This window comes from Penicillium psychrofluorescens (assembly GCF_964197705.1).
Source record: "Penicillium psychrofluorescens genome assembly, chromosome: 6".
NCBI classification, from domain to species: domain Eukaryota; kingdom Fungi; phylum Ascomycota; class Eurotiomycetes; order Eurotiales; family Aspergillaceae; genus Penicillium; species Penicillium psychrofluorescens.
Genome location: NC_133444.1, coordinates 2,081,951 through 2,097,103, shown reverse-complemented (window position 1 = coordinate 2,097,103; position 15,153 = coordinate 2,081,951). Strand labels below are relative to the sequence as shown.

Here is a 15,153-nt window from a genome sequence, read left to right as displayed (position 1 = left end):
AGCGACTGTGGAAAAAGATCATTCATTATACTTCAATCTAGGGCATGTAATCATAGCATTCCCACTTCTGCCAGGCTTGCTTCAGCGTGTCCCGCGATGATCTGACCGCCTCGCATGGGCCTCTCTCCGACGGGCGAGAGGTCCGTCTGGCGAATCGAGTTAACTAACGAATTAGTTAGATGCGGGGGAATGTGGTAAATAATAGAACTCGGCCCCATCCGCTGGCGAGCTCCATCGGATGACGATGGGCAAAGTACTAATGAGTTATGGTTGCAATCTAGCCTTCCGACCCTGCATAAGCTTCGCTCTATTCTGATCAAGTGAAGAGTAGGTAAAAGGATCAAATTCTTGAATGGAAATCATCATCATCATCACACAACATCCATCTAAGATAAAACAAGAAAGAAGAAAATAAAAAAAAAGAATAGAAAGAAAGATACTCTGAAACTGGCGAAGGAGAAGAAAACACACAGCAGCCATCACACATCATCGCAGTCATGAAAAGCAAGCAGCGAACAGCAACCCCAGCCATGATGCACACGCACATTGAACAGAAAACACTGGATCGTAACAACAGGAAAATCACATCACAGCGAGGATCAGAATCAGAGCAGCAAGAAATTTAAACAAGAAAAATAGGGCAAGTCAAGTCAAACGATCGAGATGGAGGCGTAGAGGAGAGAGAATCTTCACATGGCGGATACATGTCGATCGAGATGAGAGACGGATGCAAGAAAGATTTAAGGCAGAACAAGGCACGCTGGCAAATCTTGGAAGAAAACCAAACGCCACGCTTGCGTTTCTCAGTTAGGTCATTGGGTGGGAGCCAAGTGCAATTCATGGGGCGTCGTTTCGTTTCGGTTCGTCTATGTAACTGAACGCTCGGAAATTGGGATATGTATGGTCGTCTCTTTTTGGGGGGAAGGGGATGGGCGGCCTTTTGGTGCAAAGGCGCGGTCCGGGTCATCTCATAGTGTGACGGGTTGAATCGAAGAAGTAAAATGGTTCCAGTGTCGCGTGCATATCTTGACAGAGGGACAGCTGGGAAACCAAAATGAGATTGGAAAGAAGGACGTAGGGAGTGGATCGCAGTTGATAGCGAGCAGAAGTTGGTCATTTTGGGTTTTCGTGGCAGCTTTTTCAAATGTTTTTGTGGTTGCTTGTTGTGTTTTGTGTTTGGGGCCACGACGCCATGCCCCGACAACCAAGGAAAGAAATCAGTCGACAGTGTAAGGAGGGTGGGTGAACTCGGATTATCAACATGGTCCAAAGACAACAGAGAGGATCGAAAGGACCGCTGCAATCGGGATTCACAGCCCAGCCAGTGTTTGTCCGGAATGAAATGACAACCCAACAAGTTCAAGTTCGCCAGCAAAGGCAAAGAAAAGGCCCCAAATGGAAAATCGGCTGCCTGACACCGAAACAGGTGCATGACTTGAAAAAATAACGAAGTCAACCTATCAAAATTCGCGTTTTTCTTCGGTGTCCACAGAGTTTCATGTGAATGAATGGTTGCCGATAACCGCAGGGAAAAAGAAAAAAAAATAACCCATCACGACTTTCTTTATGGGGGAAGTCATTGTGTATTGCTTTTGTGGGGAAAGGGGGGGAAATGCAAATGCTCGTCGTATGCCAAGGGAAACCAGGCGCACGAGCATGTCTCTTTTCAACATATCGTTACAGTCGTAAGAAAAAAAAAGTGCGTTTCTGTCGTAAGAGCTTGCAGAGACGGTAAAGAAAAAAAAATGGCCCCGTCTGTATCTCGTTCAGGTCATTATGCAAAGCTTGGAAAATCGCGCGAAAATGAATCGATGGCACAAGTGGGAACAGAGGATTAGAATGGTCAACAGCGGAGGTATCACGCCCCGCCGCAGCAGCTATCTGCGCGTAAAAGGCATGTTCAGGATCTGCCGGCGGATTCGCTCCGCGTCAGAAAGACCCTCCTCGGTGGGGTCGTACGGCAGTGGGCTCGCAGCCTTCTGCTGTTCCTGAATTGGGGACGGGTCAAAGGCGGCGGAGTTCTGGTAGGAGGGGGGACCGCCGCTTGAGAAGGGGTCGGAGAGCGAGGATGCATGTTTAATGAATCGACTCGGGCCTTCACGACGCTTGAATCCACCTTCAATGCGGAAGGGCGAGCCCAGCCGTTTGATATTCTCCCCGCTGAGATTTAGCAAGGGGTTGGTGGGCGGCTTCGTCACAGGAGTGGTCTCTTCGGGCGGGCAGGAGTTGAGCGACGAGGGAGGAGAGAAAAGCTGATTGACATCCTTGGGGCTGACAGCGCCGGTAGTGGCCCCGCGGCTGCGGATGCGCATGCGGCCGTTGCCGATATCTGCAACCTTGTTCTCGCGCAGGTACATCTCCAGGCGGCGCCGGACTTCGTCATCAGAATCCTTATCCTCCGGAACGTGGATTTCCGGGAGAGGAATCTCGTAGCCATCTTGGTTGAGAACCTTCTGTCCACTGTGGGCGTTTGGTCGCGAGCGATGGCGAGGCAGATGGATAGTTTCGCGACGCGCGGAGGCAGCAAGCGCGTGCTCCTGGTTTTTCAAAGTCGAGGGACCCCAAGTGCTGTAAGCAAAGGGAGATCCCAGGCGCGGGATAGTGGACGCGCGTTCGACGTGAAGATTCTGGGTGGAAATTTCGTTGGCATCGCACTCGACAATATTGAACACTGGATTGTTGAATGATTCCTCCTTTGGCTCCTCTGGCGCAACAGTCTCCTCAGCCAGACGAGATAAGGGAGTGGGCTCGTAAGGAGCAACCAAAGAAACACCAAGATCACGAGTGCCGTATGGCATGCAGCCACCGTCGGCAAAGTCATGGATGTTGGATTCCGCGGGAGCAATGAATGACTGCGCAACAGGCTCGGGGCTGCGCGACTGCATCATACGCTGATAATGCGGGGAGATGGAAAACTTGCGACGACATAACTGCTTGAGGCGTCTGCGGGTCGTGGTATCAGATTTGGGCCACATCGACTTGACCCCGTTTTGAGCCCCCTTGGGGGTGGAGCTGCCGCTGCGGTCGGCCGACCTGCTGGGCCGCGATTCGGTAATGCGGTGTCGTTTCTTCTCCCAGGTTCTCTTGGCACGACGAGCAACCCGGTGGGTGATGCCCAGCGGCGGAATGCTGCCGGGGGTCATCTTGAAGGGAGTGATAGTGGGGTCCTGGAGGTAGAGCTGATAGGTGTTCCACAGGTGATTGTCCATGTCTCGAGACCAACATTTGTCGCTCTTGCTTGGGCGCTGTTGGAGTTGCTTCTTAGGCTGAGTCGGAGACTCCATCTCGGGTTCCTTGGCCACCTCCCAAGGGAAGTTCTCGAAGATGTCGCTCTCGGCGCTCGTGCAGCTTCCTCCGACCGAGGGGCGCGACGCAAATGTTTCAATGGATTCGATGGACGAGTCTGACATGTTGGAGCACGCCGAACCAGGGCGCGGAAACGTACTAGCCGGGGTCTGATCCCACGAGGGCCACGGGTGTCCCGTGTCGCAGGACTCAAAAGGCGTCCCCCGGATCTGCGCGGGGGGTGTCTTGAACAGCATGCGCGGGCGGGGCGGCGCAAGGAAGCGCCTATCGTCAGTCACAGAGTCATCAGAAAAGGGCGCCTCCAATTCAGCGCCTGACTGGGGGATTTCAATGGAAGGCAAAGGAACATCCGACAAGCCCTGGAGCCGGGAGAGATCCAAGTCCATGCGGGCGCACACGTCGGTGCCCGAGCGAACTCGGACCCGCGGCAGCCGGCAACTAGAGCTAGAGGGGCGTGGAGGCGGTGGGACATCGATATCGGTAGAAGAAAGGCGTTCGGGGGTCCTCGGCTCGTCGTTGAGCATAGAGGGGAAAGTGAAGTTCTTGGGCAGCGTCCGCGAGAGCTGACGTTGAGCCATGGTGGCGGGAGTTTGCGGTTTTCAGTCGCCACAAGAGTTGATCGACAACTGGGAAAGCGGAACTTGGGATCTGGTGGAATATCGCTACCTCGTTCTGGGGTGGGCAGCGTTGAGAAGGTCGAGGTAATGTCGTGAGTCGTCAGAGAGAGAGAAAGGAAAAAGAAGCAGGCGAGGCGTGGTCGTAGTATGTAGCAGTGATCAGGAGGAAGAGCGCCGTTGAGGAATGCGCCAACTGAGTAGTGAGGTTCGATCACCGGATCACATCTGCGGCTCCATCCCGGGCCGAAGGTCTAACTACCAGGCAACGGACGCTTCCGTCATCACCAAATACCAGAAACACACCCACGGGGAAAAGAGACGAGCAAACGGAAGGAACTCGTCGGGAGGGTGGGAGAGAGTTTGGGGGAAGTGTGGGTTAGGGAGCGAAAGAGAAATAGGTGGAGGGAGGAAGAGAAAGAAGAGAAAGCTCAGGGAAGAAGAGGAGGCGGGTGGTTGGGCGTGGACGGAGTACCCGGTACCTGAGTGTGGGCGGGCTCGTGGGTACTGGGGGCAGTACCGGGTACCTCAACGGCCCACTCAACTGATCCTGCTAGCGCGCGACACTAAAAACCTGACAGGAATGCGCACAAGTCGAGACTGCAGACTGGCTTTACAGGTCTTTACGTGGTGATATCCATGCCATTTCTCTCTTCTCTTTAATTCTCTTCTCCTGTCTACACCTGCAAGGAAAGAAACCAACATACGAAGCTGGTAGCAGAGCAAGCAAACTCGCTCACCGTCCATTTAGTGACTTCGGCTAAGCAGTTGCTAGTTCCCACCACCACGCCATCCTTCCCACTGCAAGGACTGTCTCGCGGGATGTTTCACTCTACGCACGAGGTCTCGGGAAGAGCACGTCAATAGATGTAAATACAGACCTAATCGCTCAATCATCATGCCCAAGAATGATCCCCAGCGCATCAGCGACACCGTCGATCATTCGCATCCTTCACCGTTAGGCCAGTCTGTCTTTTCGTTTGGGGGCCATGGTTGACGGTTGAATCGAATCTTGCCTGTTTCAGACGACGTGACGCGTGGAGGCGGGGGAGACGCGTGCGTGTATTCTTACAGCGGGTTTACCGTATTGTCATGCAGGCCAGATGCTAATTGGTCGAGTTCGAGTCCACCGGGCCCTCGCGATTTCAGATGTATAAGAGGACTATAGGAGTGTCCATGGATATATTGGCAATGCGCACAGCTAGAACTAGATCACACGGAGATAGTTCCCCCAATCACGCCCCCCCAAGACACTTGAGATCGATCTCCGGCGTCCTCGACCGGAACAGCAGCTCCACCGTCGGGTCCGTGATGGACTCCGTGCCAATTTCAAAGTTCTTGGGCCGCCCGCGGTCCTCCTTAAATTTCCAGTCAAACTTGAGCAGCAGATGAATCAACAGGATCTTCGACTCGTTCGCTGCAAAGAACCGGCCCGGACAGGCATGCACGCCGTGCCCAAACGCGAAGTGGTCGCGCGTCGTCGTCACCAACTGGAACCGGTGCTCGTTGCCGGGCTCCTGTCGCTTGTGGTAGAATCGGTAGCCGTCGTACGTGCTCGCTTGCGGGTAGATGCTCTCCTCGCCCATGACGTGGGTTGACACGGCGACCGTCGCGCCCTTGGGGATCACGGTTCCGTCAGAGAGGGGGATGTCGGCGGTGGCGAGGCGGTTCAACAGGACTGGAAGGATGATTGTTAACATGAAACGAACTGAAACATGAGAGAGAGGGCCGGGGCTAGCTAGACATACTCATGCCAACAGGGTTGACCCGCTGCGATTCCTTCATCACGCTGTCCATCAACTTCAACTTGAGCAGGCTGGTCTTCTTGAACTCGCCGTCCTCGGCCGCCACGGCACAGATCTCATCGCGCAGCGGCTGGATGTACTGCGGGTACGCGGCCAGATCGTACATGATATTCGTGAGCAAGTTGGACGTCGTGTGGATGGCGGCCAGAGACAACCCGACCTGCGTGCGGCCCACTTCTATCGGCGTGTCGTACTCCTGGGACAGCTCGCGCATCCAGTCCAGGGCGTCAGTATGCACGCGCGGCGGGTCATCGGGTGGCAATCTGCCATCCTGGATCATGGCGCGGTGCTCGACTTCCTGGTTGACGATCGACCGGGCCACGCGCAGATGCTGGCGGAGCTTCTGGGCCGATGGCAGGAACCAGTGCACCAGGGGTCGGAGGACCGACGGCCACATGCGCAGCTCGCGAGCTGCGGTGAATGCATCGATAGTGTAGTTGACCGATACATTGATCCACTCTTTGTCCCGGCAGATCTTCTGGCCTAGAAAAACCAGAGAGGAGATGCGAGCTACCATGTAGGGCACATGGTATGCAAAGTTATATGGCTTCCACTCTGAGGGAGGATTAGTGGTGGAACTCGGTGCCGCTGGGTGCAAGGACTTACCGTCCGATGGGGGGAAAGTGTCATGCACTGTCGCAGCTGTCTCCTTCGAGAGCGGAATGGTCAGGGACCCTAAGGCATTGGTCAGTATAGAGCATTTCTCGGCCGGGATGGGGGCAATGATACCCAGTGCCTGGGTCAACTTGATACGAACGAGATCAGTGACCAATTTACTCGTGTTCTTCTGGTGAAAGGCTTCAAACCCAGCGATGCGGTCCTCGAAGAAGTTCTGTGTACATCCCGTCAGCCATCGGCATTATAGGTAGGTGGTCCATTCAACGACATGCCTTGCGGTTAGCGCCCTCAAAGTCCAGATTTGGATGGCTCTTGATCTCGTCCATGTAGCGCGGGTGCAGAACAATCATCGGCCGCGTTGCGCCCATAATCTGGAAAGCATTTCGGCCCTAGCCAGTGTCAGCGTCCCTCTCCTATGTTTTTGCCGTCCGGGATCATACCCGCGAGAAACCCTCGGCGATCAGCGCGCGGGCGCTCTGCGAGAAACGCGCCTTGGCCTTTTTGTTCGTCAAGTCCGACCACCAATTCTTGCCGACCAAGGGGACGCGGCGGTAAGGGATCTCATCGCTCAAATCATCCCAGAAGCTCGTCACCAGGACTGCGAGCAGGGCGACAACGACGCCCTGGATGAAATAAGGGCTGTCGAGGACTTGGGCGAGGATAGCCATGGTGTGGTAATTATGACTATATGTGTTGTGAGAGGAACAAGAGAGAAGAAAAAAAAAGTATGCGAGACGACACGCATCAATCAATATAATAATCTAAAACCAGGCCATACCTCGAAAGGGGGGGTATGGGGCCACTAGAGCGATTCGGATGTGGCATGCCGGGTCTTACACGACGTATCAGTGATTCCGGGATGAGTTGGCTCCGGGCGTATTGAAGGAGATGGGGGATCCTTGCCTGAAGGGGCAGTTCAAGATGGAAGTGCTGAATCCACTCGGATCAGAGTGCAACCTCTACCCGCCTATGAGGGCGGTGCCTTTGGTCAGACCACCCATGATACTCTTTTGCGACTAGCGAACTAGTCAAGACTTGGTTATTATTATTGTTGTCGTTAAGCAAGTTGAAGGATCCATAACTAATACGTTGTGACTAATTACTATAATTAGTTAGTGGGCGCCACTCCGAAGCCTTATTTTAAGTAGAGACTCTCCTCTATCTCAGTTACCTACTCTACTACGAAATCAGTACTAGAGTTTTTCAGTGGCCATTGTTGATGAGGAACAAAGAGAAAGTAGGGGAAGAAAGTTTAGGGCGTCCCGTCTCCTGCCCAAAGTAGGCAAAGCATATCCATTGAGCCAGCACGGGCTGACAATTGGGGGCCAAATATCGAGTCGGAAAGAGAAGCATGCGAATCAGCGTGCGAATCGTTGCCACTGTCCATACCGGCAACCTCATTACAGGTTTATGTTCTTGGTTCCTACCATCCGCCTTTGGCGTAGAGCGGAGGCTCAACAAATCGTCTAGACAACCTTCTTAGAGGCGACGATGACGATGACATCCGCAATTCATGAAATGAAATTGGTATGCAGCGACTAATGGGTTGTTAGGCCAAGTTGAAAAATCAGTCTCGATTGTCTACACACGGTCGCGAGATTCTGTAGCGCTTGACCAAGCATGTCATGTATAAAGAACTGGGCGCCATGCCGGATGCGTCAAAAGATGTGACACCAACGATCGAGAGAAGACTAATGGAATCTGACTCTAACTGACTGGAATTTGTCCACTCTTATGGGCCAACCGCAACAAGTCAACACTATACCTCGATATAACTCGAATACATGGGTCATCTCCACGAGGCCTTCGAGGATCCGGTCGCGATCAATTTGGAGGGATATCATGTTACTCTAACGGCTTTGGGGTATTTTTTGATGCCAATGAGACTGAGTTTGTCAAGTTTGAATGTCCTAATGGGAATTTTGGCGGTCGAAGGTGGGCCAAACGACGTTGAATGATCCATGGAGAGGAGTCCCAGGGAGCAGACTTCGTGATTTGGGAAATGGGCCCGACATTGAACAGCTCCCTATGGGGCAGGGGAAACAAGAGCTGAGATAGAAAGGAAGAACATCTTAATAATCTTTTCATTGGTGTGCTTTCTACTTTTTGGAGGGGAGTCTGAGCATAGCTGGGTAAAGTATAGGCCTCTATATTGCACTCAACGGCGGACACCTATATATAACACACCCAGTGCCAAGCCCCCGCATGCGGGTGCCCCCCGCGTGACTTATCTCATCGGATCTTTTGGTCTCTTTTCTTCTTCCCTGTACGACTGGCTTGGTTACTCTATACTTCGTGCTCTCCTTCTATCCAACTGACAAATCTAATCATGGGCGACTACGGTCCCTCGGTGTCCACACGACCCATCACTGCCGGCATTCCGCCCCAACCCTCCACCGATGAGCACGAGATCTCCGTGCTCATCACCGGCTTTGGGGTTAGTTCTCTCTCCTCTACCTCTTTTCCCGGGATCCTAACAGACCAACAAACAGCCCTTCAAAACAAACAACGTTAATGCTTCTTATCTAATCGCCTCTTCGCTCCCCTCATCTTTCAGCTTCCCCTCACCCAAGGGCGACTCGGCATCCCGCCGCGTTTCACTGCATGTGTACCCAACCGCCATCCCAGTCTCCTACAGCACCGTGAGAGAACTCCTCCCGCAGATTCTAAGCGACTACTCCGCTGCACACGGCGGCCGGCGACCCGATCTGATTATCCACATCGGCATCGCCTCCCCAAGACCGTATTACTCAGTGGAGTCACTCGCCCACCGCGATGAGTACGTCATGACCGATATTGACGGCTGCACGGGCTACGAAGACGGTGAGAAGCGGTGGAAGGAGATGGGGTTGCCGGAGATTCTGAAACCAGGTCTTCCTCCTGCATCTGATTCGTCGTCCGGTGCCTCCAGTGTTCTGCCGTATCCGCCCGACGAGCATTTCCTGGATACCTGGAAACTGTTTGCGCCTGCGACGCTGGATCTGCGCATTTCGAAGGATGCGGGGCGGTATCTCTGCGATTTCATCTTCTATACGAGTATGTCGCTGGCGCTGCAGGAGGGCCGCGCCCGGAATGTGCTTTTCCTGCACGTTCCGAGTGCGAGTGAGGATGCGGATGTTGAGCGCGGAAGGACCATTGCCCTTGCTTTGGTGAAGGCCATGGTGAGGTGCTGGATTGATGAGAAGAGTGATGCATAATGGTGAAAGTTAGCTATTTATATTTCATACTACAGACCGGCGGCAGTGGGCATGTTTCTGGAGTGGGCTTGTTGTTGTTGGCATTTGCACCCGGTGTTAAACCAGATTTACCATATATATCTACGTCCCTGAATTAACTGTTGATTTCTATATTTTCATCCTGGATTCAGCCAACTGTATACTCCGAAGATCAAGGCGTCACCGCCTGGCAGAATGACTAGTTACCAATCGAACTGAGCAAGTACATGCGTCACCATCAATAAAACACAGCCGTCATGCTAGACCAGCATCTAACCCTCACCGCACTCGTCGTGGGTATCATCCTGCTAACCCCACTACTCTATACCATCCGTTTCAAAGGATGGATCCGCAACGCCCAGTCCAACACAGGACTGTTGTCACTGTTGCGACGGCGCCGCCCCACGCAATCCAGCGAGATCGTCTCGTTGCGCATGTACCCAATCAAATCCTGCCGCGGCTTCCAAGTGCAAGCCACCACTCTCCGGCAACACGGCTTGGATCTTGATAGACGCTGGATGCTGGTTGATGCGTCGTCGGGCGAGTTCCTGACCATCCGCCAAATCCCGGATATGACTCGTATCGGGACGGGATTAAGTGACGATGGACTGGAATTGGTAGTTACCATTCCGAGGAAATCAATTGAGGGAAGTGACAGGGGTCTGCCGCACACGGTCCGCATCCCAGCACACCCGTCTCAGGAATGGCTCGCCGCAAACACGACGCCGGCGCCGGTCAAGATCTGGGACACGGACACGGACGGGTATATCTACGGCGAGGAAGTGAACGCCGCATTCTCTGAGTTTCTGGGGAAGCCGGTCGCTCTCGCCTATAAAGGCCCCACGCCGCGTGTGCTGAAGGGGAACGGAAACCCGCGCATCCTGGGCCGAGTGCAGACGACCAACTTCCCAGACGTGCATCCCATCCTCATAGCGTCGGAGTCATCAATGACGGAACTAAACACCCGTCTGGGCCGAGTGGGAATCGATCCCATCACAGTGGAACGATTCCGGCCCAATATCGTCGTTCGCGGCGGAACGCCTTGGAGTGAGGATTCATGGAAGTCGGTGCGTATCCACAGCCGTAATCCCGAGAAGTCTGAGTCTGGTTCTGGGTCTGCGGTTTCTGCGCCTCTCGATCTTGATATCGTGGCGCGCTGCGCAAGATGCCAGGTGCCCAACGTCGACCCCGACACTGCAGTCAAGCACAAGAAACAGCCGTGGGATACGCTGGTCTCGTACCGGCGCGTCGACGAGGGCATCAAATATAAACCGTGCTTCGGGATGCTGAGCGCACCGCGCAATGAGGGCGTTGTCGAGGTGGGCATGCGGTTGGAGGTGCTGGAGGAGACGACGGAGCATCGGTATATCACTGGCTTTTGACGGATGGTCCACTGGTGGGTGGGAGCCTATCTTCCTTTATGTTTATTTATATTCCCTCGGAAGAAGTATGTTTTGCTTTGCTTCTCACTGGTTTGTTCTTTCTTGCCCCAACAGCAGTCGACAGATGATGAAAATTTATATGATGTATATAGCCAACGAGGTAACTAATTTTGATATGATATCCCATCTAAGTGAATACCTATCCGCACTCTTCGATAATATCTGTATAGATAAACAACCTCGGAACCCGCCACCCACACTCAGTTCTTCAACTGCTTACTCGCCGACACACACCAATTATTCCACTCCGAGAAAAACGCCGGCTGAACATGGCACTTGGTGCTGCACAGCTGGGCCTTCCTCGTCTCCGCATACGCATCCACCACGCCACCAATAGCCGCCTTATCATGCGCAACAAGAGCCTTGACCACGAGTAGACTCGCCTGGCTACAGGCACTCGCATGCGCCGGCGGGGCACTGTGCGCCGCCTCCTTGTGCACAGCGCGCAACAGCTCCCAGACATTTTGTTCTTCTTCGGCGTCCTCGATCTTCGGGACGGCGGTGCCCTTGCAGAGACGGGTGTACTCGCGCAGCACGGAGGTGGCCTTGTTGGCGATCTGCTTGACGGATGACCGGCGCGCGAGACGGAGGAGTGGGAGTAGGAGATCCAGCGCTAGTAGACGGGAGTGGCACTTCTTGATGAAGATCTCTACCAGGTCCAGGACGCGGTTTTTGAAGTTGACCATGTTCTCACGCGCGTCCTTTTTGTCCTTGTGTTGAGACGTTACCTCGCGGCGCGCGCGGAATACTTTGACTAGCTGCGCGTCTAGCTCCTCCATCTCGTCGTCGTTCATGTCCGCATCTGAGTCGGACTCGGCGGCTTGGAGGTCTTCGTCGGCACGGTGGGTGCCCAGCGCAGCGGCGAGTTTGGCTTCGAAATCTAGGACTTCCTGGGCGTCTTCTTCGTCTTCTTCCTCTTCTTCCTCTTCGTCTGAAGCCGAGGCATCGGATGCGCCGTCTGCATCGACGACCTCGACGTCGCTGTCGACTTCCTCGGCATTGACCATCTCCACGTCGTCGTCATCGTCGTCGTCGTCACTTCCATCTTCTTCCTCGCCGTCCTCGTCCTGTTCCTCGAACATCTCCTGTTGACCTGCCAGGCTCTCCTTGGCTTCCAGAATCTAGAGGGAATGTTAGTCTATAGACAGTCATGTAAATTCCAGGAAACATACCGAGATCAACGACTCCAGTCCATTCTCAGTGACCTGGTCCGCAAAAGCGCTGAATACCTGCTCGCTCATACGACGGAAGAGCTGCGACTGCTTCGACGCAAAGCTCAACAGGATTTCAACCAGCGCATCGGAGGCGTCAGACGTATCCCCCTTCTTTGTATCGCTGTCGCCCATGAACTTGGTGTAGCAGAACTCCAACTCATCCAGCATGGAGACGGCATCCGCGTCGCCACTGTAGACCTGGAGAATGGTCATGGAGTATAGAAGCTTGAATGCTGCGGTGCCAGAGGTCTCTCCTTTCTTCTCTTTGCTCGAGAGTTTCTTCAATGCCTTGAATGATGTCTTCACGGACTCCTGTAGTTTGTCGTCCATGACGATGGTGAATTTGCCGTGTTCCCCGGATTTGACCGCCTCGCGGATCTGGCGCACCACGGCATATGGCAGAGTTGCGGCGTATTTCCGTGTGACGATCAGACTGTTCAGGCAGGAATTGATGCGGTTACGAAAGAGTTCCTGCGTCGACTGAGCAAGCGCAGGCTCCGGGGTGGCTTTCCCTTCGCCGCTATCTAGGAAGTAGCCGAATCGCACGAAGATGGACAGGATCTGCTCCATGGTTCCCTGGTAGTCATCCTCGGAGGAAGCCTTTGATCGCACAATGGCAAGAAGCAGGCCAGCTAGGACCTGGCGATGGGACGCGGCGGTTTTATCGTCGGTTGTGCCTGGTCGCTGGATGAGTTGCTCGAACAGGGGGACAATCTCCTGCAAGGCAGTTTGGCTTGCTTCCGCCACGGTCTTTTCAATGGTCTTGGTCTTGGTGGCCTGGTCGAAGTTGATCGCTCCGCCCGTTCCCATCAGGCCATGCACAGCTGCGGCAGCGAACCCGGGCTCTTTCGACACACGGCCCTGGATTGCTTTCGAGGCCTTGACCGCCATGCGATTCAAGTACCGGTCCTCGACGGCAAGCTGGTTCATCAGGCAGCGTACGAGATTTTTGGTGAACACATGGGAGGCCTGCTGCGGTGTACCGTCGTTGAGCACTCTGACGAGGAGAAGGAAGCCCCAGTACTTGCGCTCATCTGACGAAGCGGAAGCAAATAACCCATCTATGGAAGGTTTAGTTTTGAGAAAATCACCAAAACACGGGGGAATACTCACTGTCAACAGCTTCGGTCCAGAATTCAACGAAACTCAGACGGGAAGACTTGGAATGCTTCGACTTGGAAGAAGAGGTATCACTAGCCCGCGACAAGACCGCATCCCAGGCAAAATGAAGCTTGGAATTCCATACGCCCGAGGACTTGGCGTTATTCGCTTTGCTGTCGCCCTCAGACTCTCCGCTAGAAGACTCTTTCATGATTTTGGAGAGATTGTTCCGCTCCTTCGTATCCAATGGATCATCATGTTTCCAGACCTTGCCGGGGAAATTGGCATTGGGAAACATGTCCTTCGTCGCCAGCCAGATGGCAATTCCCTCCGGTGACCGAGCTAGATCGTGCGAGCACAGACGCTCCAGCGCAGCATCCACAAACTTGCCATCCACCTGGCGCGCCGACAGATCGTAGACACACCGGTAGATAATCCAGCCGCATTCTTCGCGGATCCAAGGTTTTTTCTGTGCGAGATCAAAGACGAGGTCGAGGACCTTGGTCCATTCGGTAAAAGGCACGGAAGGCTGGAAGAGAACGGCGGATTTGATGATGGCTTCTGCGCCGAAGAGACGGCCGAAATGGTGGTCGCGTTGCTCCTATTGGGGAACGCAGTCAGTACCAGTTCCGCCATTGAGTTACGGGTCAGCCCAAACCTGTCCGGACTCGCCGCCCGTGGCATTCGACTGCACCTCCCACATCTTCAGCGCATCTGATAGACCAAACTGCGCGGCATCTCTGGTGGATGAGAAAATCTGCGTCAGGACCTCGGTCAAGGCGATCGAGAAGCCAATGCGCGCTGCTTTGCGACTACTGCAGAGACCGCGGAAGAGGCGCTGCAGCACTTTCTGGATCTGGTCGTCGGCCGGGTTCTTGTCGGGGGTGAACTGCGACACGAGGCCCTGGGCGGCTTTGAGGCGGATCTCATCTTTTTCGCTGGCGAGGTCCTCGTAGATCTCGACCAACTTTGTGTCGACGTTGCCGAGTTCGAGACGCCGCTTCTTGGACAAGGGAGCCATTATGAGTTTGTCTTCAACAATGAGAAGGTTGCTGGCTACTTTCTTTTCGGCGTCAGGAAAATTCTCGAGGCGGTGACTGGATCCGTGCTAGCGTGGATCTGATAAGCCGATAAGGATGTCGGGGGGAGGAGGAGACAAAAGTGCCATTGGTTCGATTGTACGGGGGATGGTAGAGTGACTCGGATATAGTCTGTCTAGGGCCGTGTGGGAGTGCCATTGGGTGTTGTAAGATCACTATCGGCGAAGGATATAGGCTGTACATATACATGCTGTATACTTGAAGCTATGGATATATATCTCTGAAGGAGAACATGCTTCTTGTCGCATCTGGTTATTTTGAATCACGACCAAGCCACGGAGTAAATATACAACGAGAAAGGGTAGCAAGTCTATTTGTTCATATCAAAAAACCCAATTTCCATCTGCTGGTCCTCGGGTTGTTGTGCGACCGCACGCCATTATTGTATGACACTTTCCACTACACCCGGATATTCGCCAAGTTGGCCGTACAGCAATACTGGGTACAGCAATTATTCAATTGATCGGAATTATGGTTTATTCTGTGCGACCATGACTACAGAAGTGATGTATCTAAACTAACTACGACACTAGACCACCACCGGAGGAGCCTCATGGACAGTGCGCAAAGCCACATTCATAGCACAACCGAGGGAAAGTGTAGTCCCGCGTGGGCCGTCATCATCGTGGATGGATCAATAGTTCAGTTAGTGGCCTATTGTTAGCATTTGGACTAATCACCGAGCCAGACAGACCGAGGGGACGGGTAATTCCAATACAGGCGATATTACGGGACTCG

The 15,153-nt window shown here is 53.7% G+C and overlaps 5 protein-coding genes across 5 annotated transcripts; 2 read left to right on the top strand and 3 right to left on the bottom strand.

Annotated features, from left to right (window-relative positions):
• Nucleotides 1-1,877: 1,877 nt before the first annotated feature.
• Nucleotides 1,878-3,884, bottom strand: PFLUO_LOCUS9276 (uncharacterized protein; the record flags this gene model as incomplete). Its single annotated transcript, XM_073787086.1, has 1 exon — nucleotides 1,878-3,884. The coding sequence occupies one exon, from the start codon at nucleotides 3,882-3,884 to the stop codon at nucleotides 1,878-1,880; it is 2,007 nt and encodes a 668-aa protein (XP_073643277.1).
• Nucleotides 3,885-5,155: 1,271 nt separating this feature from the next.
• Nucleotides 5,156-7,011, bottom strand: PFLUO_LOCUS9275 (uncharacterized protein; the record flags this gene model as incomplete). The annotated part of the gene is made up of 5 exons (XM_073787085.1): nucleotides 5,156-5,598; nucleotides 5,669-6,280; nucleotides 6,332-6,400; nucleotides 6,455-6,557; nucleotides 6,784-7,011. The coding sequence occupies 5 exons, from the start codon at nucleotides 7,009-7,011 to the stop codon at nucleotides 5,156-5,158; spliced, it is 1,455 nt and encodes a 484-aa protein (XP_073643276.1).
• Nucleotides 7,012-8,672: 1,661 nt separating this feature from the next.
• Nucleotides 8,673-9,540, top strand: PFLUO_LOCUS9274 (uncharacterized protein; the record flags this gene model as incomplete). Its single annotated transcript, XM_073787084.1, has 2 exons — nucleotides 8,673-8,780; nucleotides 8,836-9,540. The coding sequence occupies 2 exons, from the start codon at nucleotides 8,673-8,675 to the stop codon at nucleotides 9,538-9,540; spliced, it is 813 nt and encodes a 270-aa protein (XP_073643275.1).
• A 275-nt stretch (nucleotides 9,541-9,815) lies between these two features.
• On the top strand, nucleotides 9,816-10,940 carry PFLUO_LOCUS9273 (uncharacterized protein; the record flags this gene model as incomplete). The annotated part of the gene is made up of 1 exon (XM_073787083.1): nucleotides 9,816-10,940. One exon carries the CDS (start codon nucleotides 9,816-9,818, stop codon nucleotides 10,938-10,940), a length of 1,125 nt encoding a protein of 374 aa, XP_073643274.1.
• A 260-nt stretch (nucleotides 10,941-11,200) lies between these two features.
• On the bottom strand, nucleotides 11,201-14,336 carry PFLUO_LOCUS9272 (DNA-directed DNA polymerase; the record flags this gene model as incomplete). The annotated part of the gene is made up of 4 exons (XM_073787082.1): nucleotides 11,201-12,121; nucleotides 12,173-13,275; nucleotides 13,328-13,916; nucleotides 13,974-14,336. 4 exons carry the CDS (start codon nucleotides 14,334-14,336, stop codon nucleotides 11,201-11,203), a joined length of 2,976 nt encoding a protein of 991 aa, XP_073643273.1.
• Between the last annotated feature and the right edge of the window lie 817 nt (nucleotides 14,337-15,153).